The sequence below is a fragment of the Mus caroli genome, unplaced genomic scaffold, assembly GCF_978045245.1.
Source record: "Mus caroli unplaced genomic scaffold, Mus_caroli_1 scaffold_3, whole genome shotgun sequence".
Classification (NCBI taxonomy): Eukaryota; Metazoa; Chordata; class Mammalia; order Rodentia; family Muridae; genus Mus; species Mus caroli.
Window position 1 is genome coordinate 38,703,380 of NW_028227258.1, and position 27,081 is coordinate 38,730,460.

At 45.9% G+C, this 27,081-nt stretch overlaps 2 protein-coding genes across 3 annotated transcripts in view; one reads left to right on the forward strand and one right to left on the reverse strand.

Annotated features, from left to right (window-relative positions):
- Positions 1 to 17,490, forward strand: part of Slc44a3 (solute carrier family 44 member 3) — a 73,718-nt gene extending 56,228 nt beyond the window's left edge. For both annotated transcript variants that reach the window (XM_021158173.3, XM_021158174.3), the window contains exons 13-15: positions 13,504 to 13,641; positions 15,682 to 15,918; positions 16,953 to 17,490. In XM_021158173.3, the coding sequence (XP_021013832.1) occupies positions 13,504 to 13,641; positions 15,682 to 15,918; positions 16,953 to 17,057 (480 nt within the window). In that variant the 3' untranslated portion in view covers positions 17,058 to 17,490. The remainder of the gene's footprint in view (positions 1 to 13,503; positions 13,642 to 15,681; positions 15,919 to 16,952) is intronic.
- Positions 17,491 to 18,729: 1,239 nt separating this feature from the next.
- The window catches only part of Cnn3 (calponin 3), a 31,146-nt gene continuing 22,794 nt past the window's right edge, over positions 18,730 to 27,081 (reverse strand). Inside the window, exons 2-7 of the mRNA XM_021157955.2 lie at positions 26,310 to 26,431; positions 26,033 to 26,099; positions 24,951 to 25,088; positions 24,488 to 24,604; positions 21,818 to 21,964; positions 18,730 to 19,843 (exon numbers count right to left, since the gene is read on the reverse strand). Of these exons, the coding sequence (XP_021013614.1) occupies positions 19,499 to 19,843; positions 21,818 to 21,964; positions 24,488 to 24,604; positions 24,951 to 25,088; positions 26,033 to 26,099; positions 26,310 to 26,431 (936 nt within the window). The 3' untranslated portion in view covers positions 18,730 to 19,498. The remainder of the gene's footprint in view (positions 19,844 to 21,817; positions 21,965 to 24,487; positions 24,605 to 24,950; positions 25,089 to 26,032; positions 26,100 to 26,309; positions 26,432 to 27,081) is intronic.

Sequence of the window (27,081 nt, forward strand, 5' to 3'; positions counted from 1 at the left end):
TGATCTTTGAAAATTACCATGGAAGTCAGTAAAACCCAACTCCCTCATGAATAAGGACATGCTGTGACAGTGCTGGATGTGGAGGATCTAGCAGCCATATCCCAATCTCCTATACGCTTCTGTGCAGCAGCTTTGTGTCTGTGGGAGGTGCCCTCATTCTCTGGGGAGAGGGGAGGGAAGGCTACTGTCAGAGTCTCCTTGAGACTCCTCCAAAGTCCTTTCCACCCCTCCCTTTCCTGTCTTTGAGGAACCCACTGTGGGTGCATGCCTTGCCTCTCCTTCCTCAGTTTCCTCTGCCCTAGACATGGAGAAGGAAGTGGTTTGCCCTGGGCTAGAGAACCCACTCCTAAGAACAGATGAGAGAGAAGGTGAGTCGTAGTGACTAAGGAATAAAAGCCGTGATCTGGCTGTCAGGAATCCTGCAATCCCACGAGGCCCCCACCACCTGCGCCTCATCTTTGAGCGGTTTTCACAGGAGTGTGAATCAAAGACCAAAGCTCAGCGCTGTGAGGAACACTGCATCATGCCTGACTTGAGTTCCGGTTTTGCTGGATTTCTAGGAAGGTGAATCACTATTTTGGGGGCTTTTATGCAAGGTTTCAGGTGTTCCCAGGCATCAGTTAGCACAGGTTGCCCTTGAAAAAAAAAACCTGTTTGTCTTCATGCATCCTTGGGCCCTCTCTAGGAAATGGAATTCTTTTACTTTGCCATGACATACGCATGGCCTTATATGCCCAGATTTGTGGACAGTAGGTTACCAGCCCTTCTAAAACAACACATCTCTGCAACTCCCTCCTTCCTAGATAAATGAAAGCCCTAGAGATGGTGATAGACGCCTACCTTTGCTTGTTTTGTTAAGACAAAAGAAACCTAAATCACTGTGGTCCCTTGTCCCACAGCCCAGTGGGGTTTCCTTCTGCAGGTGGAGAAAGACCTCACCACACATCTTCTGCTCTAAGGCATTCAGGTCATATTGGGAAGCTTTTCCCTTCTCTTTCCATATTGCAGGGTTAAAAGCTGGGAGGATGGGGAAAGCTAGTAAGAGCGGTAGATGGACTCTCTCTTTGCCCTCATATATATAATACATACAGCCAATTTAACCTTATCCCCATTAGCTTACAAAGAAATCAGACTCAGACCATGGTTATTTTATTTGGCCTTGACAATTACTGAGAGGTAACCTCTAGTCTACTCTTCTAACTGCTGGTCTGGCCACCTCCCCAGAGGTGTACCCCGGATAATTGCTGTTTCTCCCGGCCATGTGCTCCTGGCCCATCTACCCTCATGGCAGCTTCCTCCTCCCCTCAGCAGCTGTGGTCTCCAGGAAGTCTCCACAGGTTTTTGGCAAGAAGGAGAAGGGAAAGAAGGAGGGTGAGAGGTGAGAGGAGGAAGCAACCATGAGGGGAGGTAGCCAGGCCAGCAGTTAAAAGAGTAGATTTGGGTTTACCCCCTAGTAATTGTCAAAGCCAAATAAAATAATCATAGTCGAGTCTCATGTCTTTGCAAGTGAGTTGAGGATAATCTTAAGTTGGTTGTACTACACTGCACACTTGGCACCTCAGTGGGACGGGTAGAGTCTGAGTCCTGTAGGGAGAGGTGACAGAGACTGGGTAACTAACACGCATGCGCCTGGCAGAGACAGCAGGCGGCCCTTCCACTCAGAGACTCATCTCTCTAGAGCAAGGATTCTCAACTTTCCCAATGCTGTGGCTCTTTAATACAGTTCATGTTGCAGGGACCCCCCCCCCCCAACCACAAAATTATTTTCACCACCACTTCATAACTATAATGTTGCTACTGTTGTGAATAGTAATGTGAATATCTGAGTTTTCTGATGGTCTTAGGTGATCTCCTGGGGAAGGGTCGTTCAACTTCCCATTTGAGGGTTGAAACCCACAGGTTGAGAACCTCTGCTCTAGCCATTGGGAAACAAATTCTCTGAAAAGTAGACAAGGGAGTGGTATGGATAAATTTAGTGCCATTAGAGGTCTTAAGTAGGTGGGGCTAGGAAGTTTCTCAAGGCTTTGACAGTTGGATCCAGCCTTTGACAGCCGTTGTGGTTTTATCTACCCACTTCTTTTGCCTTTTACAGAATGCTTCAGTTGGCATAGGGGTGGGGTAAAGAGTCACAGTGAGATTGCTGAGGAATGAGACAGCTGCCCCACATGACTTCATCGGGGTGCATCCCAGTGTGAATGTAGAGAAGGGTAATCTTAGGATGTTTGCCACACCACACTTCTCACCATAAAAGGAACAGCAAAGAAAGGTCCGGGGAGGTTCAAGGAACAATAGGCAGCTAGTCTCGTTGAGTGCCCTATTCTAGTCTGTATCTGGGAGCTTGACCCAAGCAGACCTTCCAGACATGTCTGTGGTCTGAAGGATGATCATGAGGCTCATATGGTCTCAACACCGGCCCTGGGTCCATGCTGCCTTTGTACAACAATTTTATTTGCAAAGAGTGGCTGGGAATTTGTAAAGCAAGGAAAAATAAAATAAAATAATGCACTAGCTCAAAAGAGCTGCCCTTATCTAGGACTGAATGTCAGGAGAACAGCTTACTGAGTAGATCTACCAGGGGAGAAGGTACCTTGAAATGAGAAGACCAGCAGCCAGGTATTGGGGGTTCAGAAAAAAAAACCACACAAACAAAGATGTCATACAAATAGGTATCATAATTGAGATGCTACCGTACTGGCCTAAATGAAGGTACATGTTAGCTAGATATGTAGTCTTTTGCAACAGAATAGAGAAGCTAGAAATAAATTGTCTCATATATGGCTAGCAACATCAGATTACATCATAGAGAGAGGACGGGCTTCTCAACAAACACTCTTGAGGAATCTGGGATCTGCGTGCAGAAGACTCTCACTGGGGTAGCAGTCAAACACCAACTCATAATGAACAATGAACTGAAACCAGTTTGGTTCTGAGGACCTTTATGGCAGCTCATCACTGCCTGTCACTCCAGAGCTCTATCCTCTTTGGTCCTCTTCCGGCAGTGCACATGTGTAGAGCACTTAGCAGGCCAAGTACCTACATTAAAGTAGATTAAATTTTTAAAAAATGATTTAAAAAAAAACCTGGAAGAAAACACAGGAAGGGTGTGGAAGGCATTGTATTTAGCCTGAATGGCTCATACGTGACACAAAAACACAGACAAAAAAAAAAAAAAAGGAAAGGAAAGGAAGGGAAGGGAAGGGTTCACCTTCAACTCAAGAACTGCAAATCCTAAGAAACAGTCTGCAGTGATCCACAGAGCCAAAGACCCATTTTTGGACTGGGAAAATATTGCCACAGGTCACATGTGATAAGGGACTAATATCATCCATGTATAAAGAACTTCAGCACAACTATAACACACCACATAACTTAATTTTTTCTTTTTTGTTTTGTTTTGTTTTTTTCGAGACAGGGTTTCTCTGTGTAGCCCTGGCTGTCCTGGAACTCACTTTGTAGACCAGGCTGGCCTCGAACTCAGAAATCCGCCTGCCTCTGCCTCCCAAGTGCTGGGATTAAAGGCGTGCGCCACCACACCCGGCTTCAACTTAATTTTTTCAAATGGGCAAAGGATTTGAAAAGACATGTGTCCAAAGAATCTACACAAGAACCCCAAACTACATAATCACAATAAATTTCCCGCAACGTTAGTCAAGCCATGGTACAGAGCAGAACCTGGGTTCTATCTGTTGGCCCTCGTCCTGCAAGCTAGCAGTCATCGGTAGCCTTGCCTGATGCTTGACAGTCCTCAGTGTGTTCCTGGATGAGTAGACACCTGACTTAGAACCATCTCCCCTTAAATGTACGGCACCCGGAACACGTCCCCGTTCCCACCTCTGTCCTCATCTCACTCAGGCCATCTCCTCAGTTCTCAGGTACAAATTGGAGATGCTTTGTGTTGTGCTGTGGAAAATTTTAATCCCAACCCAGAGTTCCTACCTAGCCTTTGACCATTTAGTTCCCGGATAAAAGACACACACAACCTTTATATTTACAATAAGCCTTAAACAATACAAGAGCTGGGCAGATGTCTGTCCTCTAGGCTATTAGAATCTACTTTCATACAGATAACCCTGAGTTATTGCTTACTATGTTTAATTTGGGCTTCTCTTAACTCCAGTTGGCCAGCCCTCAGAGCCATGTTTTCTTGACTTCTCTAACACATATCAGCTTCTCCTCCTCCTCCTCCTCTTCTTCCTCCTCCTCCTCTCCCTCCTCCTCCTCTTTCTCTCACTCATGGTTCTCTCTTGACTCCCTCCACGCCCCGCCAGGCCCAGGAACCCTAAAATCCACCTATGTCTCTTCTGTCCAGCTATTGGCTGTGGGCATCTTTATTTACCAATCAGAAATAACTTGAAGGCAAGGTCACATAGTGTCGATTGGGGTCCACACTCAGTCTCTCGGGGGCAACCAGGTCTTGGGGGCCTGCACTTAGCATTACAATACACAGCACAAGACCAAACCTCACCAGTGTTAAGTCAAGGACCAACCATCTAACGTCTGTGAATACCATGGTGTCTGTGGAAGTGGCATAGTAAAACAAGCCCCAGGGTAAACATGTGTGTGTCTCTGTGTGTGTGTGTGTGTGTGTGTGTGTGTGTGTGTGTAAAGTTTCATACACAAGTACTATATTTACATCAGGGCTAAACATTTTGCACACTCTGTCTAAATGTACCATCTTGGGGACTCTGAGTATTAGGCAGCTGTCAGCCACTATACGAGTAAGGAAACTGAGGCCGGGAGGCTGAGGGGTGTCACCAGGATGAGAGCAACAGCAGGACTGTGTGGCTATCTGTATGACATCCCTGAGTTCCTGTCAGTGATGAGAATAAGGAGGAGCTGAGGGATGGTCCCATTAGCCAGGGGCCAGCCCATCCCGTCAGTGTCCGTCAGCGCTTCTATAAACCTGAGACCTGCAGCCATGCCGGCCTTCCCGCCCCCTGCACTTCCCATTTCATATTCCCACAGTTTCCTTACAAAAGACCAGGCCTCCTCTCTGACCCGCTCATTTCCTGCACTGACTAGGCACAGGTCAAATGAGATGGATGGCTGCCATCATTCCGGACCCAGGGAGGACACCCGGTGACAGTAACAGCCTCCTCAGTCCTGATTCCTGGACCTGCCCAGTCACTCAGAGTCACATAGCTGCATCTCGGGGTACAAAGCTTTCCTGGATCAGCCAAGGGTCAAGTACAGCAAGATGAGCTTGTCTGATTTTGGCTTGTCCTGGATCTGAGGGAAGTGGAACGCTCTCTCACAGTATGCACTGTGTGCTCCATGATTACGCTCCGCATTGGCCACAACCTACTGACAGTGGGTTGTTTTTTTTTTTTTTTCCTCAGTAGAATTTGACACACACACACCCCGGGAGGGGGACATCAGAAGATGTCTTTAAATTGATTATCTATTATGTAGAGAGGCACACAGATGCCACAGCACAAGTCTAGAGGTCAGGATGGGAGTTGGTTCTCCCCTTTCATATGTGTGCCCCAGGAATGAAATGCAGGTTGTCAAGCCTGATGGGAAGTACTTTACCTACTGAGCCATCCTGCCAGCCCTTGGCCTTTTAAGTTTAATGTCTCCTAAAGAAAAACATATCAGACAGTCAATTTCAAGTTTAGCATGAAGGAATATTATTTGGAAGGTAATCTTTGCCTAAGCCATCTCTAGTTCTCTATTCAACGAATATCCCCGCAGACAGAATAGGGCTCAGGAAGGGCATCTTGACAGAGGGACTGCAGGGTTCCATAGAGCAATGCAACAGGCAGGGGAAAGGGCTGCAGCACTGGGGTTGGAGCTGGCAGACCTGGGGCCATGCTGGTTCAGGTCAGAAGTGGCTTGGAGGCTCTCATCTAAGAGGTCCTAGGTGTTTGTGACCCTGGCAGATATAGGACAAGAGTGGAAACCATGAAGTCAAGAAGCCAGAGAGAAAGAGAACTATCACAATCAACACTCCCTAAAGCTAAAACACAATGCTAAGGAAAAGAAGTCTTTTAGCCCTCATAACAGTTTGTATGGGACTGGATGGATGGCTCAGTGGTTAGGAACACTGGCTGCTCTTCCAGAGGACCCAGGTTGGGGCACCAGCACACACACAGTGGTTCACAATGGTCTGTAGCTCCAGTTCCAGAAAAACTGATGCCTCTCCCAAACTCCTAAAATTAATAAACCTAAAAAATATATTATTTAAACGCAGCAATAGTTTTCATGTTGGTTTAAGTCATGTGTGTTGAAGGTGTGAGTGCACATGTGTGCATAGCATGTGAGGCCAGAGGACAACCTTCTGTGTCACCACTCAGGCACTGCCCACCTTTGTTTGAGACAGGGTCTCGAAGTGGCGTGGGACCCACCAGGTAGGCTAGGCTAGCTGGACAGTGAGCCACCAGAACCAACCTGGCTCTGCCTTCCAAAGGCTGTGACTACAAAACTCATGTGCCACCACAAGGTTAGTCTGTGTGTTTGTTTGTTTGTTTTGAGACAAGGTCTCACTATGTAGCCCTGGCTGGCCCTAAACTCACTCTGTAGACCAAGCAGCCTTGAACTCACAGAGATCTGCCCACCTCTGTCTCTAGATGCTGGGGTTAAAGGCAAGAGTTGGCTCGTTTTGCTTAGATTTTTAACTTGAGTTCTATGGCTCTGACTTAGGTCTTCAGGCCTCCAGGACAAGTACTTGACCCACTGAGCCTGGAAACTTTCTAGTCCCAGTTTTCCATGATTCATTTAAAAAAGGGGTTTAGGACCAGTGAGATAGCTTACTGGGCCACACTGCTTGCTACACAAAAGCCTGGTCCTGAATTCCATTCCTGGACCCCACAGTGGGAAGAGAGGACTGACAACCAAGTGATGTTGTCCTTGGACTTCACACACGTGCCATAAGACTTGTGTACTCACATGCATAGGCGCACACACAACCTAGTAATAAGTAAAACAAAAATTAAGTAAGTTAAAATGAATAGAAAAGGGGGTTTTAGAAAGCTAATTCTCACATGTGAGAGTATTTGTGAGAAATTCAAATATTCCTTCAGTGGGAGTTGAACATCACTTTCTTTACTTGACAACATTTGTACTTTCACTGAAAAACCCTGTAGAAATCAGATCTATTGGCTTTGGGCTCCTCTATGTGCCTGCCTGTCCTTTCAACCGTGCATATTTGCCAAGGAATGTGGGGAGGCAAAGGAGGCTGTGGCCTTCACAGGGGCTACTTGAGACTGATCAGTGGTTTCCTTTCTTCTCTGTCTCTCTGATGCTTACTTTCTCCCCCCCCCCCCACCACCACCGGTGATGAGCTTGGAAAGAATGAGGCCATTCTAAAAATTAAGCCTAAAAGCAAATAAAATTTCAGAAAAGCAAACAAGACTGCATTGCCCTGCTTCTGCTTTCTTGGCAGGAGTAACTCTCAGCTTCCACTCCCCTCTCCTCCATGTCTCATCCCTCCCTCCTGGCAGGACCCCTGAAGAGGACAGAGGCGGCCACTGGCAGGCTTCCCCTCTCACGGTTGCAGCCTGGTAAACAGTGAATTCTTAAAGGGACTGGTGAATGCCAGGCCCTGGAAGGCCCGGGTGTGTCTGTCGGGTGCCTTGACTTCCTCTCCATGTGTTTGTGATAAAATCAGAGATGAAACTGGCTTGGACTAGTTCCTGCAAGTTTTTCTAGGGGCCTCCGAAGGCCGTCTGGATGTGGGTGGACTCAGCTACCCCTGTGCGTCTCTGAGGTCTGAGGGCATATTAGTTACTCAAATTTGTTTCAGGAGTTCTTACTTTATTTTGAGTGAATAAAATCAGAACTCAGAGAAGCCATTCCAGAAATAAAGCCGGCTATTCATGGCAGGGCTTTGGGGCGAATCCCTTCCCTTCTCTCTGGAGGAAAACTCTATTTACTTTTTTGACGAGTCAACAGCAGCTCCAGTTCACAGCTCTGCCATCAAAAGATGCTGCCTGCCGGTTGGTTCAGTTTGCGAGGAGGACAGATGGGTGCTCTCAGGGGACAGAGGACTAAGGGCCAGGCTGGGCACGCTTAAGTTTTGATTTAAAGATGGGGGGTGGAGGGAGGACTTTCTATGTGTTAATATTTTTGGAGAACTCTCTCAAAATAAAGAGTTAAGCTAGCTTATTTGGTTACCTAATAACACAATGATTAAAATTCTATTAAATGGGAATCATAGTGCCTAAAGTGATTATATTACTGGGCTAAGGCCAAGTTATGTGATCAGAAGAGGGTGCCTGGTCCACTGTGAATCATTTCGTAAACACATGTGCACATGTGTGCATGCATGAATGCAGGTGTGTGTGTGCATGAGTACACACACACACACACGCACATGCACACGCGCACAGACACACACACTCATAGAGAGGCCTGAGAAGGACACCAGGTTTCCTGATATATGGCTCTCTACCACCCCCCCACCCCCCACCCCAACGCCCCCCACAGGACAATGCCACTTACTGAATCTGGACCTGTCTGGTAGCCAGCAAGATCCAGTGAGCCTCCTATTCTCTGCCACTTTCTGCCACACTGGGATGGCAAAACTGTGTAACCACCCTCAGCTTTTCTTATTTAAATGTTTGCCTGCATATATGTATAGTCTGGGGCCTGCAGAGGCCAGAAGAGAGCATCCGATCCCTGCTACTGAAGTTACAGAGGGTTGGGGGGATGGCATGTCCATGCCAGGAACCAAACTCAGGTCCTCTGTAAGGACAGTAAATGCTCTTTATTATTATTGTTGTTGTTGTTGTTATTTAATCTTTTCTTACAGTCCAGTTGTTATCCCCCTCCTGGTCTGCCCTCTGATGACTGTTCCTCAGCTATTCACCACCCCCCCATCTCCAAGAGGATGTCCCCACCTCACCCCCACCCCACCAGACCTCCTAGGGTTAGGTGTGTCTTCTCTCAATGAGGCCAGTAAATGCTCTTAACCACTGAGCCCTCTCTCCAGCCCCTTCACTCCGCTGGTTTTGTGAGTTTAGAGAATTTGAACCCAGGTCCTCACACTGCCATAGCAAGCACTCTTAGCTGCTGAGCCATATCTCCAAACAAATGTGATAGACTTTAATTCAAAACTTTAAAGCCAGCGGATTTCTTTTTACAAAGCCCAAAGAAGGGTTCATGAGAAGAGCAAGACCCGGCAGGGGTTACTCTGCAGGCTTCAGGAGGTAAGCAGAAAACCCAGGCTTCTTCTACAAAACTGTCCTGCCAGGTCACAAAGAAAGATCGCACGAAACACCACACTGCTGTTTGAAGGAAATGCCCAAAACATACATAAATGTAAATATTTTCCTGCAGCTGGACCTGGGTGAGTTAGAGGCCCAGGAGTAATGTAACCTGTTTCACGTGGGTGACTCGGCATGGCCTCTAGTGCTTTTATGCTTGGGTGCTCTGAGCTACCCTACAGGTTGGGGGCTAAGAGGGGCAAATGAATCCGCACGTTCAGGAAGTGTCTAGAATGTGGAACGCAGTGTGTACTGAGTGAATGTTTGTGTCACTATTTACTTCCTCATAGAAGGTGCACACCTGCCGACGGAAGAAAACATTAAAGGCCACAGATAGGAAATAGGAAGCGCCCTTCCGGTTTGTGTCAAGCTGTTTTGGGACATACCATAGGACATCTGCTGGGGGGTGGCATGGGGTTCAGGAGACAGAGCATCTGGGAAGGATTTCAGTTCCTGACCCTGGCAGTTGTGCTCAGAGAAGAGTGTCTTGACTTTGGGCCAGACTCTGGTTTGCCACTGCCATTCACCAGTGCACTCGGTGGCTGTATGGTCACACCACATTGACCCTAAGTGCAGCAGGGCCCTGTGGGCATTATGGCTTGTGTGGGAATGTCTTGCAGAGTTCTGATATAATGGTTTTTCAGCCATAATTCTTGGCTTATTCCTCCTATAGCCCTGGTTCTCAAGCTTTCTAAGACTGCAACCTTTTAATACAGTTCCTTCTAATGTGGTACCGACCCCCAACCATAAAATTATCTTTGTTGGTACTTCATAAGTGTCATTTTGCTACTGTTATGAATTCTAATGTAAATCTCTGATATGCAGGATATCTGATATGGGACCCCTGTGAAAGGGTCATCTGACAGGTCCTCACTGCAATGGGTTGAGAACAGATTGAGAATATATATATGTATGTGTGTATATATATATATATATATATATATATATATATGTTTTTCGAGACAGGGTTTCTCTGTGTAGCCCTGGCTGTCCTGGAACTCACTCTGTAGACCAGGCTGGCCTCGAACTCAGAAATCCACCTGCCTCTGCCTCCCAAGTGCTAGGATTAAAGGCATGTGCCACCACTGCCCAGCACCTTTGTTATATTTTAAGTGATTGAGAAAACTTAGAATAAAACTGGACGCTTTAGGCCTCGGAAAACAAATGCCTGCTGTGATCTTCTCCTGAACGCATTTCACACACTTCTCCTTTTCCTTTCTAATGCACAGCATAGAAAGTCAAATCTTAAATCCAGTGACCTGGGCTAGAGATGTAGCTCAGTTGGTGGAGTGCTTACCCATCTAGACAGTGCTAGTAATCCCAGCATTAGGGAGGTTCAGACAGGAGATCAGAATTGTAGCTGTACATAAATCTGAGAATTGGTACATGAGACCCTATTTCAGATTCACCCTATGAGGGTTTTTTTTTTTTTTTTTTTTTTTTGGTTTTTCGAGACAGGATTTCTCTGTATAGCCCTGGCTGTCCTGGCACTCACTCTGTAGACCAAGTTGGCCTCGAACTCAGAAATCCACCTACGTCTGCCTCCAGAGTGCTGGGATTAAAGGCGTGCGCCACCACGCCCAGCTCACCCTGTGAGTTTTACATGGTCATCAACTTAGAGCAGTTTAACCATTGCTCTCTTTTCCTTGCTGAAAGGTTAGCCATGGGGGAGGGGGGTTCCTCCCCTATGTGGGGAGGGGGAGTTCCTCCTCTAATCGTTTTCAAGGGCAACCCATTGTGCTTGCTTCCTATCCTTCATCACAAGACACTCTTTCCACACACGGTCAACCTCTGTAGTAGCTCCCTTTGCACATGGTCCCGGAGCTGTCAGCTCAGATACGTGCACACTGTAGACAGTCTAGTACACTCCATCCTCCAGATGGCTGCCAAGGAAACAACTTCTACTCAGCTTAAGTGTGGACCACTAATACTGAAACAGCAGGATGCCTCTCGGGCAGTGCTGCGCCCACCGCTCATTCAGCCAGTCACTAATCTAGGTCTGGATGTGGCAGAGAGGGTGGGATCTCACTGTAAAATGTTATTACTGTAGTCACTTTAGGAAGGCATATATAATTTCCCTGTCAGTGTGGTTTTAGTGTTCTCTTTCAGTGGGCCGTGAGATGTTAAAGAAAAGATAAATGGTTAGGAGCCTCCTGGAAAATTGTGGAATTGACACATGCATGAAAACGTACCGTTTAACTTTTTAATCATCTTAGCCGAAGAACAAAATCTATTTTTGTTGCTCATGAGTGATGAACTGTGAGGCGGCAGTAGGTTTCAGGGAGAAAACCCTCCCTCAAAAAACAAAAAAAAACCCAAAAAAACAAAAATCAACCTACCCTCCCCCACATGACTCGGGATGTCCACTAGGAATCAGTAGGGAAAGTGTTGAGCCTGGTGTGGGCTTGGGTTGGGCTTGACTAAAGAGAGGAAGCAAAGATGGCTACCACAGTGGGCACCGGGACATGGTCCAAGACACATAGCTGGCCACTTCTGAGTTCCCATGAGGATAAAGACAACACAGGTCTTGCCCATGCCCCCCAGAGGCTTAAGGAGTTGATCAGGGCTCCCGGTGGTTGGTTAATGATGCCATCTTTGAAGTGCTCTAGCTACGTGAGAGTGATCAGCCTTCAGGTACTATGGCCAGATGTTGGGGTCCTCAGGCCTGTATCTTTAAACCTCCCATCCCCATCGGTAGGCGCTCTGTCCCTGCTTGGATAAGGAAGAGGAGCTGAGAGGCTGGTCGCTGCCCTGTGCCCAGTGTCTCCTCACTGGAAGAGCCAGGATTTGAGCCCAAAGACAGCTGGTTTACAGGGCCTGTGCTTCCTGGAACCACTGTGCTTTTAGATTGAGTTTTGGCCCAATGCAAACTGATGAAATGTGAAATCCAGACAGTTGGAGTTTAAAGAAAAGATTCTTTGTCTTACTGACTCATCAGGGGGCTTTGGGAAAGTGCCCTTAATCTTGCTTTCCAGTCTTTGAAAGAATGAGTCTGAGCTGGGGGTAGAATTCAGTCTGCAGAATGCTGGGTTTGCATATGAGAAGGCCTGAATTCAGTTCCCAACACCACATAAACCCCAAGCCCAAAAACTCAGCCTTTGAGAGGGAGATGCAAAATTGAGGCCAGTTCGCATTATGTGAGCCCTTGTCTCAAACAAACTAAAACAAACAAAAAAACAAATCTGCCATTCTAAACACACACACACACACACACACACGCGCTCGCACTTTGACTCAGAAATCTCACTTTTTGGAAATCTAATCTTCAAGGATCTAGAATCACAAAATTAAGACATTCCGTATGTATTAATATCAGAATATTTTAAATAGCCAGTAGGTGCATTTCACTTCTTGAGTTCTTGGCTAAACTCAAAGTGTACCTTTCTGCGCATATGCAAAGCACATCCCTCATAAAACTGAGTTACTAGAAATTAAAATGTTAGAAGCCATGTAACAACATAAAATGCTTACTTAGGAGCAAAAGCCAAATATGTAATTTAAACTGTGTGAGCTGCATTTTTTTTTTCATTCCTATTCAGTTTTTTCTGTCTCTTCCTTTTCCACACCATCCCGCCGTTCCCTCCGGCCCCTGCCCCATTTCCTCAGAGCACTTTCGGCATACGTCTTCCCCAGGGTCCTCAGGGCAGAGTTGGGTTTTGTTATGTATCTCCCTGGCTCTGCCCTGCTCTGGGGAGCCCACCTCTGTCAGTACAGTTGTTGTGGGGATCCACCAGCCCTGGTGGAATGATTTTTATCTTGTTTTTGCCCGGACCCCAGATATTTCAACTATCTTGGGCACATGTTAGGTTATTTTTTAAGTGCTTTCCCAAGTGTCTGATTGATTTCAAATTATGAATCCTATTTTGTACAGGGAATGCAGCTCTCTAGAAACAACCAACACTATCTCTCAGGCCCAGGGGATCCCGAGCCCAGAAGCCCTCACTAACTCCATACCAGCTACAGCCTTGGGTTTGGCTCACGAGTCTCTAGGGTCTGCTCTCCTTTTGTTACCCAAACACCTTTCCCTGCCCTCCAACTCTATTGTGTATTACAAAATAACTTATACATACTCATTCTTTCCATGTGTGTGCTGGGCCATTCAGCCTGCAGGATTGACGTGAGGTCCTTTTCCATTTTCCGAATGGTATGGAAATATATTTGACTATGATCAGAAATAGATCATAGTCCAGCTTGTTTGTTTTGGGTGGAGATACTAGGTCGCATACTTTGTACCGTCATTCTGTTGCCTTAAAATGACACAAACCACCGTATTCATAACGGATGCCTTCTGTTCTAGGATGCATACACTGCAGCTGCCATTAACGGGACAGACTTTTGTACATCCGCAAAAGATGCGCACACAATCATAGCCAAGAATTCAAGTCATCTCACGGCTGTTAACTGCTTTGGAAACTTTGTCATTTTCCTGGGAAAGGTGAGATGTCTTGACTAAATAAGTACTGGGAACCTGGAAGTCAACAAAGTAGCCAACAAGAAGGCTGACTTGAAAGGGAATCATGTTTGTTGCTGATGTTGCTGCCATGTCTCACCCCTCACTCAGTCCCCCAATCCTGTGAGGCTTCCTGTTTTACAGAGGACACTAAGGTTTCCTGTTTCCAGGGTCCCACAGCCCCTATAGTTGCTACTTTAATTCTTGACTCTGATCTTTCCCACCATGTCTTCTGTATTCGCAGCGAAACACTCTCAGTTCTTTCAACCATTCCTCCTTCTCTGATATAAATGCCAGTTTTCAAGCAATGCCCACAAGTGAACAAGATCTTAGTCACCAGCTGTGACCCGGGCAATACCATATATGGTGACTGTGCCCCATTGAGGCTTCTGTGCTTTTTGCATGCACAGTCTGGTGCAGGACTGTCATAGTTGGCGCCAAGCAAGTTAAGACAGGCTTGGACCTCACAGGTGTGTGTGCTCATTACACAGACATTCAAGGCTCACCTGGCCCCAGAGATGCTTCATGTGACAGCAGTAACAGAAGCACAATGTAATTATGCCTTCAAAACAGCCAAATAAGGAATGGTTGCATGCAATTTGTTAATCTATTTCCTTAGTTGAATTGTGGGTGATGTATTTCCTAATTCCAAAAATACTTTTGAATGCAGTTTCAAAATTATTATTATTATTAGAGACATGGTTTCTCTGTGTAGCCCTGGCTGTCCTGGAACTCATTCTTGCAGACCAGGCTGGCCTCAAACTCAGAAATCCACCTGCCTCTGCCTCCCAAGTGCTGGGATAAAAGGCGTGCGCCACCACCTCCCGGCCAGTTTCAAAATTCTTAACATATTTATATTTCTATTTCACTTTAAATATGGATTTTCTTAGATATCCCATAAGCATATCATGTTTAGTGACCTTTCAAAATGTATGGGATGATCAGTGACTTTAGGCTTCTGAAGGAAATAGCATTCAAAATTCCATATTCATCTTCACGGGCATCCTGGAGTAATGGGGGCCCCAGGTGGACTCTGTCACATCTCTTAAGAAATTGGGTATATCATGCCCTGTAAGTGTGTTCTTGGAAATATAGTAATTACATGTCACAAAAGCCTGGGAGAATCTAATTATCTTGCACACTAGCACAGGGAAGTCTTTCCACTTTAGTGCCCAGAGGGTAAAACTAATCACTTAGGAAATTATTAATCCACCTATTCAATTGCTTGCAGTATAAAAACGGGGATTTAAAAAAAGGAAGAAATGCTGGGCAGTGTTGGTGCACGCCTTTTATCCCAGCACTTGGGATGCAGAGGCAGGTGGATCTCTGAGTTTGAGGCTAGCCTGGTCTACAGAGTTCCAGGATAGCCAGGGCTACACAGAGAAACTCTTGTCTCAAAGAAATAAAAACAAGCACAAACAAACAAAAGCAAAAGAGAGAGCTAGAGAAAGCTTTTTAAGCAGCTGAGACTCAAGTGGTAAAGTTTCTGTGCATGAGACCACCACCACATAAAAGATGACTGTGATGTTACATGCCTAATTCTAGTGCTGTGTGTGTGTGTGTGTGTAGATGGGAGAATCTCTGGAGGTCACTGGCCAGCCTAGACAAACGGATAGATGGGCTTCAGGTTCAATGAGACCCTGCCTCACAAAAGAAGGTGGAGAGCAATCAAAGAAGGCATCTGAGATTGGCCTCCCCTCTGATTTTCACACAGTGCACACAGCCACAGGATTACGTATACCGCACGCACGCACGCACGCGCACATACTTCTAAAGTGAGGCTCCCGATGACTTGGCCATACTGTGGTGAGATTTACAGATAAAGTACAATCTCTCTGGCTCTAACTGGGCTTTTTTCCCCTTCTTCTTCCATCAGTTTTCCTTTTTTCTTCTATTTCAGCCTGTCAAATTCTGTTTAGGACACACAATAGCATTACTTATAATTGGGGAGGGGAGGGGCAAACCCTTTGGTAAAAGAGCCCACCGACCCTATTTATGAAGGTTTTCAACCACCTCCTCCCCCAGGTGCTGGTGGTGTGCTTCGGCGTTTTCGGGGGCCTGATGGCGTTTAACTACAGCCGTGCGCTCCAGGTGTGGGCCATCCCTCTGCTGCTGGTTGCCTTTTTTGCCTGCGTGGTGGCTCACAGTTTCCTATCCGTGTTTGAAACTGCGCTGGATATCCTTTTCCTGTGCTTTGCTGTGGACCTGGAAACAAATGACGGATCGTCGGAGAAACCGTACTTTATGGACCCAGGGTTTTTGGTAAGCAAACGTCTCGTCTCCTGTTGTAATCTCTCCCCCAACAAGTGTTGAAGACTCACATACAGGGAGGAGACACATCCAGCCTCTTTTCTGGTCTAGAGGGCTCCAAGGAGTTTCTACTTCCACCTTGGGGGTGGGAGCTCAGCTGTCAGAAGTGGAACCATTTCCCCACAGAAACTCCCAGTCCAGAGGTGGGAATAAAATGGAGCATGTAGGGTCTTCCACTGCAGCATACCCGGGAACACAGCAGTAGCTGGTGTCTTTGACACTACAGCCTGGTCTGGTCTCCTCTTGGAGACCTACAATGTCTGTGGCCACTTCTGTCTGGGAGAGTTGATATTTATGTAAAGCATCTTGCACATGCAAGCATACCCACAAAGCTTTGGGTAGAGCACACCGCTCGGCAGACCGCTCGCCTCTGTTGCCAATACTGACAGCCCTTGGGCCCCTTGCTAACCAGGCACACCCTCAGCAAAGCCGCTTGTATCTGGAACTAGCAGGCAGTTGTTTCCAACAGCTTTTTGCAACACACGATACATTGCTCGTCCTTTGCCTTATCCTCCGCAGACAGGACACATTTCAACCCTCCTCTTCGGTTGTTCCGGCAGGGGAAGGGTGTTAAGTGATATTTTAGTAATTTTCTTTCCTTTTGTTGCCATAAAAATTAAGTGTTAAGCTCTTTTGGCCTTAAACATTCAGAGCACCGTCATTTCGGCAGGTACTGGATTTCAACACTTCTTATGAATGAATAAATATGAATGTGCGCTCCATTCATAGAAACGTTAAGATGTGATTTCTACCCACCTTGATGTACTGGGATGGATGCATTCAAGCTAACTTGGTCTACTCTCCTTGACTTGTAAACTTCCAGTTAGAAACCTGCTTTGAAATCTACCTTACTATGCACACAAACATTTTCAAAACACTTGGGAAAAACGCTGAAAATTCAATCCCCTAAACCTCTAGGGCGACAGCCTCTGGTAAACAGCTGCTGCAGGCACATCATTGGGGTCCTTCATTCTTTTGTTTTTCAGAGTTTTATAAAACGGACCAACAACTTTAACAACGCCAAGTCTCAAGGACACAAGGATGCTTTACCAAATGAAGAGGGGACAGAACTCCAGCCCATCGTGAGATAGGGACCAAAAGAACTTTGACTACCTGTGACACCGAGACAAAGCCTACAGCTGTTTTCACGCGAACTAGAGCACGAAAGATGTTAAAACTGTCTATATGCATCGATTTAAAAGGCACAACATTGGCACAGGGACACACATCTGTAATTCAAAACTGGAAGAGGTTATAAGGCTAGCCTGAGCTACATACTCAGGAGTTAAATGCTAGCCTGAATGCTACATAGAGACCTCATATAAACAAACAAACAAGGTTAGCTCACTGGATAAAGGTGCCAGTTGCTAACCCGAGGAACTGAATACCCCTAGACCCACATGGTAAAAGGAGAGAATCAATTCCTGTAAGTTGTCCTCAGAGCTCCACATGTGTACTGCCCCGAGTGCACTCAGTCAGCCCCACCACCACCACCGAAAAATAAATAAAAATGTAAACACCTCACCTTTGTCTGTGAGGTCATTAATCAGTTCATCTTTTTCTTACAGCTCTTAGACTTAGTGAGGTAAGGAAGGTCGGGAGCAGACACACACAGGAGAGGTTGCTGAACACGAGGAGACCCGGCCGCAAGCAGGCGGGAGTTTCACACACCAGCAAACATTATAGAAAGATGCTGCTCAACCAACCCCTGCCCAAAATGAGACCTGTCTGATAGTTTTGTTTTTTTAATTATTTTTTAAGCATGCCGAAACAGAAGATCTTTTCCTTTTTAAAGCCCTAAGCAAATGGAAACTTTGAACATGAGGACAGGCACCTTGTGGGCCCAGATGCCGTGTGGAACTCCCATCCTAACAGGAAACGCAATCTGACCGACGTGGCAGGCCAGCACGTGAGATCTAATACAAGGCTCCTTCCCTTAGCTTTCCTAACCACTTCTGCAATTTGACAAGAAACAGCCTGACAGCTCAGGACCACTTTAGATATTTTTTCTTTAATAGTACCACAGAATTCAATAGTACCATAAGTCTCCTACAATGATTTACAGGGCACTCCCAGAAGCATCTAAGCAAGCCACCACAGGAGGAACAAGCATACATCATTTCTGTGGGCTCAACATCTCTTATCTGTCTTGACAAAAACCACCCGAGGCCATCAGTCAGCCTTGACCTGAGACAAGGTCAGAGGGTGTGACCGAGCAGCTTCCCCCAGTGACAGCACTGCCCTTCCCCCACACTTAGCTGTGGGTTAGCCTGCTCTAAGGCAAGGCTGGTGGCTTAGATTCCCGCCAGCTAATCAAACAGCACACCTCATGCCTGGCTTTAGGATCATTTACATAACACTCGGTGCACATGTAATAACTCCCCCTTGCTTTTAAGAGAATTCCAAATCGAATTTCAGATAAACCCAGGGCAGCCAAGTCGTAATTGAACAAGGACCAGGTAAATTTTGGTTGCCTCTTTACTATAGGCAATGGGCATTTTTCTTCTTTTGGTTGTTGTTTCTGTAGCTTTAAAACAAGGTCTCTGTAGCCCAAGATCATCTCAAACTCACAGAAATCCTCCTGCTTCAGCCTCCCTAGTGCACACCCAGCTTAGATTCAGTCTCCAATGAGTGCCGTATTGTATGAATTAAATAATATTAGAACACCTTCTCTCAGTGCCCATGGAACAAGGCCTCTGGTTTCTCACCTTACTCTGCCTATGTAGAAGAGAGCCAGAAAATAACCAGCCTGTGGTTCATATGAATGTTCAAAAAAAAATATTTATTTATAAAAAATACAATGGGATAAGTTTATGCTGAGAAACGCAGCAATAAATACAGTTGAAGGAAACAGAGCGACTCTACAGTAATACATTGGCACAAATGAAGTCTGCAGGCACACCACCCAAACCTGCATGTCCTTGGCCATTTCTGCATGCACGCCTTTCGAAGCGCCACTCGGGAGAGACCTCGTCAGCTTAGGGAAAGAATGAGTACACATGTAATCACAAATGCACACTGATCATGACTTTATTTAAAACTTAGCAGACAAGACTGCAGAAAAACATCCATATGTCAGGGTCTAAAGCTGCATCTCAGATTTTAGTTGGCAAAGACCACATTTTAGCAAATCAATGTTTTAGTCTTCCACGTACAAGCCAGAAACGTACTAAAACTGTAAAAAAAGAGAAAAAATAGTTTCCTATTGTTCGAAAATACCAGTTTATGTGTAAGTGTAAAAAAATGCATAGATCTTCAATGAAAGAGCTGGCTGTCCTGGAGAATCATTCCGCCCTTTCCACGGTACAGACGCGAGTTACTGGCTATGCAGTAGGGCTCCCTTGCTACAGCACTAGAAGGCAGCTATTTAGGGAGGAGGCAGGAAAAGGAGAAAGGAATGTACGTAAGGCATACTTTAAAGGTACAACAAGCATAATAGTGTTTCAGGAAGACGAGAGAAGAATTATTCAAGGCTAGCTTGGGTCTCACTGGATAAAACAATGGACTAAATACTGCGCTCCTGTGTGTGACTCTAGTAATCAATGCCCTGGTCATCGCCATACTGGTACTCTCGAGGGTAGTCATCTGGGTACTCGCCATGATATTCATCGGGGTATTCTGCCTGATAATCACTATCACTGATTTCCGACCCATTGGTGCCCGTGCCCTGGCTTCCGTTGTGAATGACAGGTTCTGTGGGTGCGGCACAGTACTTGGGGTCATACACTTGCCGCCCAAGCCCATACACGCTCATCCCTTTCTGGGAAGCAACTTTGTTGGTGCCCATCTGTAGAGAAATGGTTGAGTTGTCCACTGGCTGTAATGTCAGCTTCTGGTCATAGATGTCTCTTCTGGTGCCCGGTGCTAACATCCCAGCCTGGTATTAGAGCACAATGGTACACAAGGTAAGATAACAGATAAGATCTATACTTCTTAACATTGTCTAAATTATTAAATTCACACAGAGTGCATTAACATAAAAACTTTCAATTGGTTCTGATGTGGCCCTAACTTACTAAAATATTCTTACAGCACTCATATTTATGACGGGATTCGCTGGCTCTTGAGCTGCTGAGTTGAGCCAGGCCTTCTTCCTTCAAATCTCTGCCCACTGTTAAGATCACTATATGGTATCAGACAAATTAACCTACCTTGAGTTTAACTTCCTATATGTAATATAGAAGCAATACGTCAGTCTACTAGCCCAGGGCTGGAGACAAGAGCTCTGTGGTTAAGAGCACATGTCTGTCTTGCAGAGGACCCAGGACCAGTTCCCAGCACCTAAACTGTAACTCAGTTTCAGGGCATCCATCCATTCCTGACTTCCAAGGGTACCAGGCATATACAAGGCTCATATACATACACACAGGCAAAATAGCCAGAAACATAAAAAATCAGATAACACTAGATTTTTTTTTACACATATTGCTGAATTACATATGAACATGATCTATTAATGACCACCCAGATCTCCAATTGTAAAAAAGCATACATGCCTTCAACAAGACCAGGCTGAGCAGCTCTCAGGGACCAAGTCTTCTCAAGAGACTGCCACACAAGAGCTTCCCCACCCACAGTCCCACCTCAGACCTGCTCCTCTCTCCCTTTCACAGTGGGTAACCCACACCTCAGTGCCCACTGTTGTTAAGCACACACTTGAGAGGTGAGTGAGTGAAAAGGCAAACACGAGAGACCGCCAAGAGAACCAACTGCAGGTAACCCGGTGCGCTCCACTCCACACGGGGAACGACAGATGTCACTGGAAAAACAGGAAAGCTTACCAAAACTCAGTCCCACTATTTTTAGATATAAAATCCTGATGCTTTCAAACAATTACTGGTATTTCATTGTTTTTACTATTCCTGTGTGGGGGTGGGGAGGAGTGGAGAGGGCACTGGACAAACATAGGTCCAGAGTCCAGCGTTCATTGTGTGAAGGCAAAAGAACAATGTTGTAGAGTCAGCTCTCTCCTTCCATCTTCATGGGTTCCAGGGATCAAACTCAAGTCACCGGATAATCGCCTTTACCCGGCCCCTGTCCCCCTCTCCCCCATCTTGTCCACACCCTCATCTATTTAAAAACCTGTGATGACTAATTTTGGCTTTCAGGTAGACACACCTGGGAACTGTAGACCTCAATGAAATAATTAGCTCTATCAGATTGGCCTGTGTGAGTGTCTGTGGGGCATTTTCTGAAGTGCTAATGGCTGCTGGAGGCTCCCAGGCAGGTAGGCCTGGCTGTCTAAGAACGGTAGCAGAGCAAGCAAGGGAAGCCAGCAGGTGACACTCCTCTATGCCTCTGCTTCAGCTCCTGCCTCCAGGTTGCTGCCTCAGTTGCCCTATGGCATGGAAACGTAAGCCGAACAAACCCTTTCCTCTCCATTACTTTAAAAATTATTTAACTACCATTTCATATGAATTCATTTCTGCTACCTTAATGTTTCATAAAAATTCTGATTAAACAGCTCTTACCAAACAGCCAAATAATCTTACATACCCACCTAAATGGGCCCCTTTAAAAACAAAACCAAAATGGGGCAGGGGAGAACCAATTATCCTTTCCTTGGCTTTTGGAGCAGGAACATATATAAACATCACTTTTTTCTTCTGGTTAAGCAGAAAGGCCAGCTGATCTTACTGCCAACCAAAACCATTAGTCACGCTACACTTTGTAGGCTGGAGAAAGGGCCCTTTGATTATTTTGCCCTCTCAGCAAAATCTACTTTCCTGAAGACTAAAAATACTATGGAAGAAATACCATATGAGAGTCCAGCTACTCACTATTGGGTCAGCGCTAACTTAGCATACCCTTCCGCGCCCTTTGCTTCAAGTGTTAAAAAGACCTGGCTTACCTGGCTGGCCCCTTTGTTGGTGCCCATCTGCAGGCTAATCGTGGTCTGGTCAAAGGGTTTGTCCGTCTGCATCTTGGGATCATAAAGATGCCTCCGAGTCCCATAGGCTGTCATGCCCGCCTGGCTGGCACATTTGTTGGTACCCATCTTTTAAGTTAAAAGATCAGCATTAGTTATCAGAAGTCAACAGCAGCATACGCACAAGCCTATGTTCTGTGTTTCTAAGGAGACGGAAAGCACAGTCGGGGGATGTAGCTCAGAGCCGGAGTCACATACAAAGATCTCTGTTCAATTCCCAAGCACCGAAAAAAAGTAAGAAAAGCCAGGGACTTATAAATTCCTGAGCTAAGGAATTTGCTCAGGCAACTAGGTATGAACTGCCTTCTGTGCTTTGGAAAAGAAACTGTGTGAAGGCTAATTTTAAAAGAAAAATTCCAAACTCTCTTAAATATAAAAAAAGTCATAGCACAGTTAGCTGCATGTAAACTTGTAGAAGGAGATGTATTGTTAAGTAAGAAGTCACTGTGTTGGCACAACTATAGCTAACTAAACGTCCCTGGCACTTTTTTCTCTGCAGCACAAGTAGCAGATTAAAGTGTATCCTCTTCAGAGAAACCACTGCAAGTGGAGGAGACCAGACAACAAGGCTTCCGACTACAGCGACAGCCGCATCCAACCTTGTTCTTGTTGTCAATTACAAAGGTCACCCTCCAGAACTGTATAATGGGGGGCTGGGGGGAGAGGAGGAGAGGAGGAGGAAGAGGAGGAGGAGGAGGAGCAACAGCAGCAATTTATTAAAAAAAAAAAAAGAAAATCTTGTACTGTTTCAAGTAAGTTTCACAACTCTGCGCGGGCTGAACCCATAGCTATCTTCCACTGCATGTGCAGCCTGTATGCTCAGAGTTAAAACAAACGCCAGGCACTTAAGAACCAGCAACATTTTCATGGGGGAGGAAAATACATTTATTTCCTTAACTCTCTGGCCAGAACCAGAACAAGGCAGTAAGAGGAGCATGAAATGAAGCAGGAATAATTAACTTCTCTCCCCTGCTGAGAACTACGAGGCCCAGGAGCACTGGGAGCAGCCCGGGGAAGGAGGGCCCCAGGAGCACTGGGAGCAGCCCGTGGAAGGAGGAGGGCCCCAGGAGCACTGGGAGCAGCCCGTGGAAGGAGGAGGGCCCCAGGAGCACTGGGAGCAGCCTGTGGAAGGAGGAGGGCCCCAGGAGCACTGGGAGCAGCCCGTGGAAGGAGGAGGGCCCCAGGAGCACTGGGAGCAGCCTGTGGAAGGAGGAGGGCCCCAGGAGCACTGGGAGCAGCCCGGGGAAGGAGGAGGGCCCCAGGAGCACTGGGAGCAGCCCGGGGAAGGAGGAGGGCTGTTTCCACCACTCATGGTTTTCTCCTTAAAAATAGTTTTTGACTTTGATTTTTTGAGGCAATCTCACATAAACGCAGGCTGGCCTTACACTCCCTAGGTAGTCAGAGATAATCTTAAACTCCTGATCCTCCCCTTCCTGAGTACTGGGGTCACCATGCTCAGGGGACACTTAGAAAAGTTTTATTACTAAAAGCAAAACCCCTGCACTAGAAAAGACTCACACAAATCATATAAGCCCCTACCCCAAAAAGAGAGGAGAGGGGGAAATCACTACAACATTAACGTTTGTGTAACTGCAATTAGGGTTTGCAACAGGCACCTGCAAATACCCTTGGGTTTTATCTGCATGTGTGTCCCTGTGCATGTCTGGAGCCACACACACACACACACACAGAAACCCACCTTTTACAAACACATACACACCTATTTAGAAGTTAACAGTATTGTATAACTTTGTCTCTTAACCTGTCGTTCAAACACTAATGTAAATTTTTAGGCTGCGCACTCCAACTTGCAAGGAGTTCTAACTTACTAACTGACCAGCATCTGGACTCGTCTTTCCAATTTCCCACCATTTATGCAATGTGTACTTTTAACAATTAAAGGCACCTCAGTCAAGAGGTCGGTACGCCAAGTCCTTAGCTTGTGTTCTGATGACACTCTCCAGGGAGACTGTAAAAGTCACCTGAACCAAGTGCTTCCAAGCACTAAGAAGACCCAGTTGGCAAGGCTGATACAGCACCACACATTACCAGTGTATAATGACTTTGGCACCCTGGTCTTTATATACATTGCTTCCCTTGGTCGATAACATCTAAGAATTTATAAAGTGCATTTTCTTTCCTTTTTAAAAATAATATGGTTATCTTTAGAAACTATTTAATTTCCTAGACAAACAACGGTCAAGCTGGGTGACATAACTGAAATATTTTTTAAAACAGCATCATTTTCTTACACCTATTATTTAATTTTCACCTGTTGAGACACGGTCTCATTCTGTAGACCAGGCTGGCCTTGAACTCATATGTAGCCCAGGATGGCTTCCAACGCCAAGCAGTCCTCCTACCTTAGCCTACTGCATGCTGGGATTACAGGTGCATTGCGCCATTGCCCTACAGGTCTTATATACACAAAAACTGTGAAATCCATGTATATATCCAAGCAATCTAAATTATGGAACTTCCATGCATATTTTACTAATGAGAGGCATAACACTTTGTGTGGCAATAGTTAATGACTCTCTGTAGATGAATAATAATAATATATATAAAAAAAAAGAGTATCACACCACTTACCTGTAAACCAATTACACTCTGGCCAGCCTTTAATTTGCCTTCATCAAAACGTCTTGTTTGTTTTTCTGCATACTTAACGCCAATGTCAATGGTTGTATGGAATCCTTTTGTTTTCGCCTAGACAGAAACACAATTCACCACCTGAGCTGGAACACAGAGATTCCGCCACCAGCATTTTGAAGATGAAACATTGAAGAAATGATGTCCACAGACAGCCTTGACGGTGAGCTCATGTCATACCAGAGGAAGAAAACACACTTAGGTCTATTCAATGATAACACTGTACCCTCTGAAATGCGAGGGCTCTAATTAACCTATCTAGCCCAAGCTGATGTCAGCAGCCTTTTCACAAAGCTAGCAATTACAGAAGACACAGGCCCCTCCCCACCCTCGGCATCCCTGGGAGAACAATGATGTCATTCATCACCTGTATGCAGGGAAGTTTCTCTAACCGAATACGTACCAGACCTGCTAGAGCCACCAGCGTAGTCTGAACCTGGGTCATGTTGCCATTCTCAAAGAGGTCGTTTGCTTCAAATATATCATGGGGCTTCATACCGTAAGCCTGGATAGCTTTAATGAAGTTGCCGATATTCTCCAGCTGTAAACAGAAAGAATGAGGGTTGAGACTCATCAGTCTTGATGATTGGCTACAAGACACCAGACCGAGGCTTTTTGGTGAGGATTCTCTATCCGATACATAGTAAGCACACAGCTTATTCTCTAAAAGGGCTTATAAAAAGAACAGTCTTCTGAAAGTACGTTTTGTGTGTGTGTTTTTCCTTTTTTGCTGTTCTTGCTTTGAGACAGAATCTCATGAAGCTCAAACCTATATAAAACTGGTCACAGAGCCAACGAGGACCTTGGATTTCTGGTCCCCTTGCTCAGACCCCACCTTCCAGACCTGGTGCTATTATGTAATTAGATGAGTACTACCCCTCCCTATTTATGCTGTGCTGGGGATCAAATCCAGGACTTCACGTATGCTAGGCAAGCACTCTACATGGGACCACAAGGGCAAAACTGGCCATGTGCATATGTGTGTGTAGTATGCATTTATGTATGGTGGTGCACATGGTTAGGTGTGGGTGTCTGCTTGTATGTGTGTGCACGCGAGTGCTTATGTGTGTACCCGAATTTGCAGGCTAAAGGTTGACATTTGATATTTTCATGTGATATTTGTGTGCACTGTAGCTTGTAGTTCTAGGCCTAGAGAGGCAGAGGCAGGATGAGTCCAAGTTCTGTCCATCACGGAGTGTAGAATGAATGTGAAGCTAGCCTGGGCTACAATGTGAAACCCTTATCTCAAGCAAGAGAAGGAAAGGAGGGAAGGGAGGGAAAACTGGAAGAGGAGGGAGGAAGGGAAGGGGAGCAAGAGAGGGAAAGAGGGGAGAGGAGGGGAGGGAAAGAGGGAAGGAAGGAACAGAGAGGAGGGGAGGAAGGAAGGAAGGAAGGAAGGAAGGAAGGAAGGAAGGAAGGAAGGAAGGAAGAGAAAAGAGGGAGGAAAGGGGTGGACAGGAGGTTGCCCATCTGACAATTAATTACCTGCGGCCAATTTAGTGAGGATTCATTGACTTTCTTCACAGAGCCTGGCTGTAGCTTGTTTATGAGTCTAAAAACAAAATTACAATGATGGAGCTTTACGGATCAAAAACAAGGACCAGAATATTAAGCTGATTCCCTGGATGTCAGTGAGGGAAAAGAATAACACAGTGGCAGGATATCAAGGTCGGCATTCTAAATGGGGAAACCAGAATCAAGGCACAAGCCTGCAGACAGGAGTGGGAGAGAAGAAAGGGCACTCGCTTGGAGGGCCACTCACTCGCACAGGATGATGCCGTCCTTCAGCCCCAGCTGGAAGTTGGTGCCAATGCCTAGGCCTGTCACCTCTTCTATCCAGTTGCGCAGATCTTCCTCGGCCTGCTGGTCATACTTGGATGCGATCTGAAATACAAGTTCCGGGATTTCAGAAGGACTCAGTAATGGGGAACACCCACCACTGGCTCACAACGCCATCTGCTTTCGTTCATTGTCCACTAAACCCTAGCTCTGACAGGTAGCTCCTCCCCACCACGCAGGAGAGTTTGCTGGTGACTATAACCAGCTGTTGCAGCTGCAGTAACTACACACAGACTGTGAGTGAAGGCAGTGTCCATTAAGGAGCATAAAAAGAGAAGCCGGGACCAAGGGGAGAATTCAACAATACAAGACGAAGTCCCAGTCACGCATGACGCAAGGGGCAGGATTTAGCAGAGTGTTGCAATACGCCATCAGCTGGACCTTAAACTTTTAAAGACTGAGTCATGAATCACCACATTCCAAAGAAGGACAGGGAGAGATGGGACTATTGAACACAGTATCTCAACTATCTAGAACATACCATTCCAAAAGTTTACCAAAGTTCTGGGATCTGCCTTTTATTACAGCAATTGCATTACATTGCATGTGAGTGTGCAGGCACACAAACACAATACGTATACTTTTAAACATACATTTTTTAAAAACAGTTCTCGAGACTTAAAAAAACTATCTTTGAATTTCACAAAAATACCATAAACCTAACCCCCAGCCCCTTTTTTTTCTTTTGGTTTTTT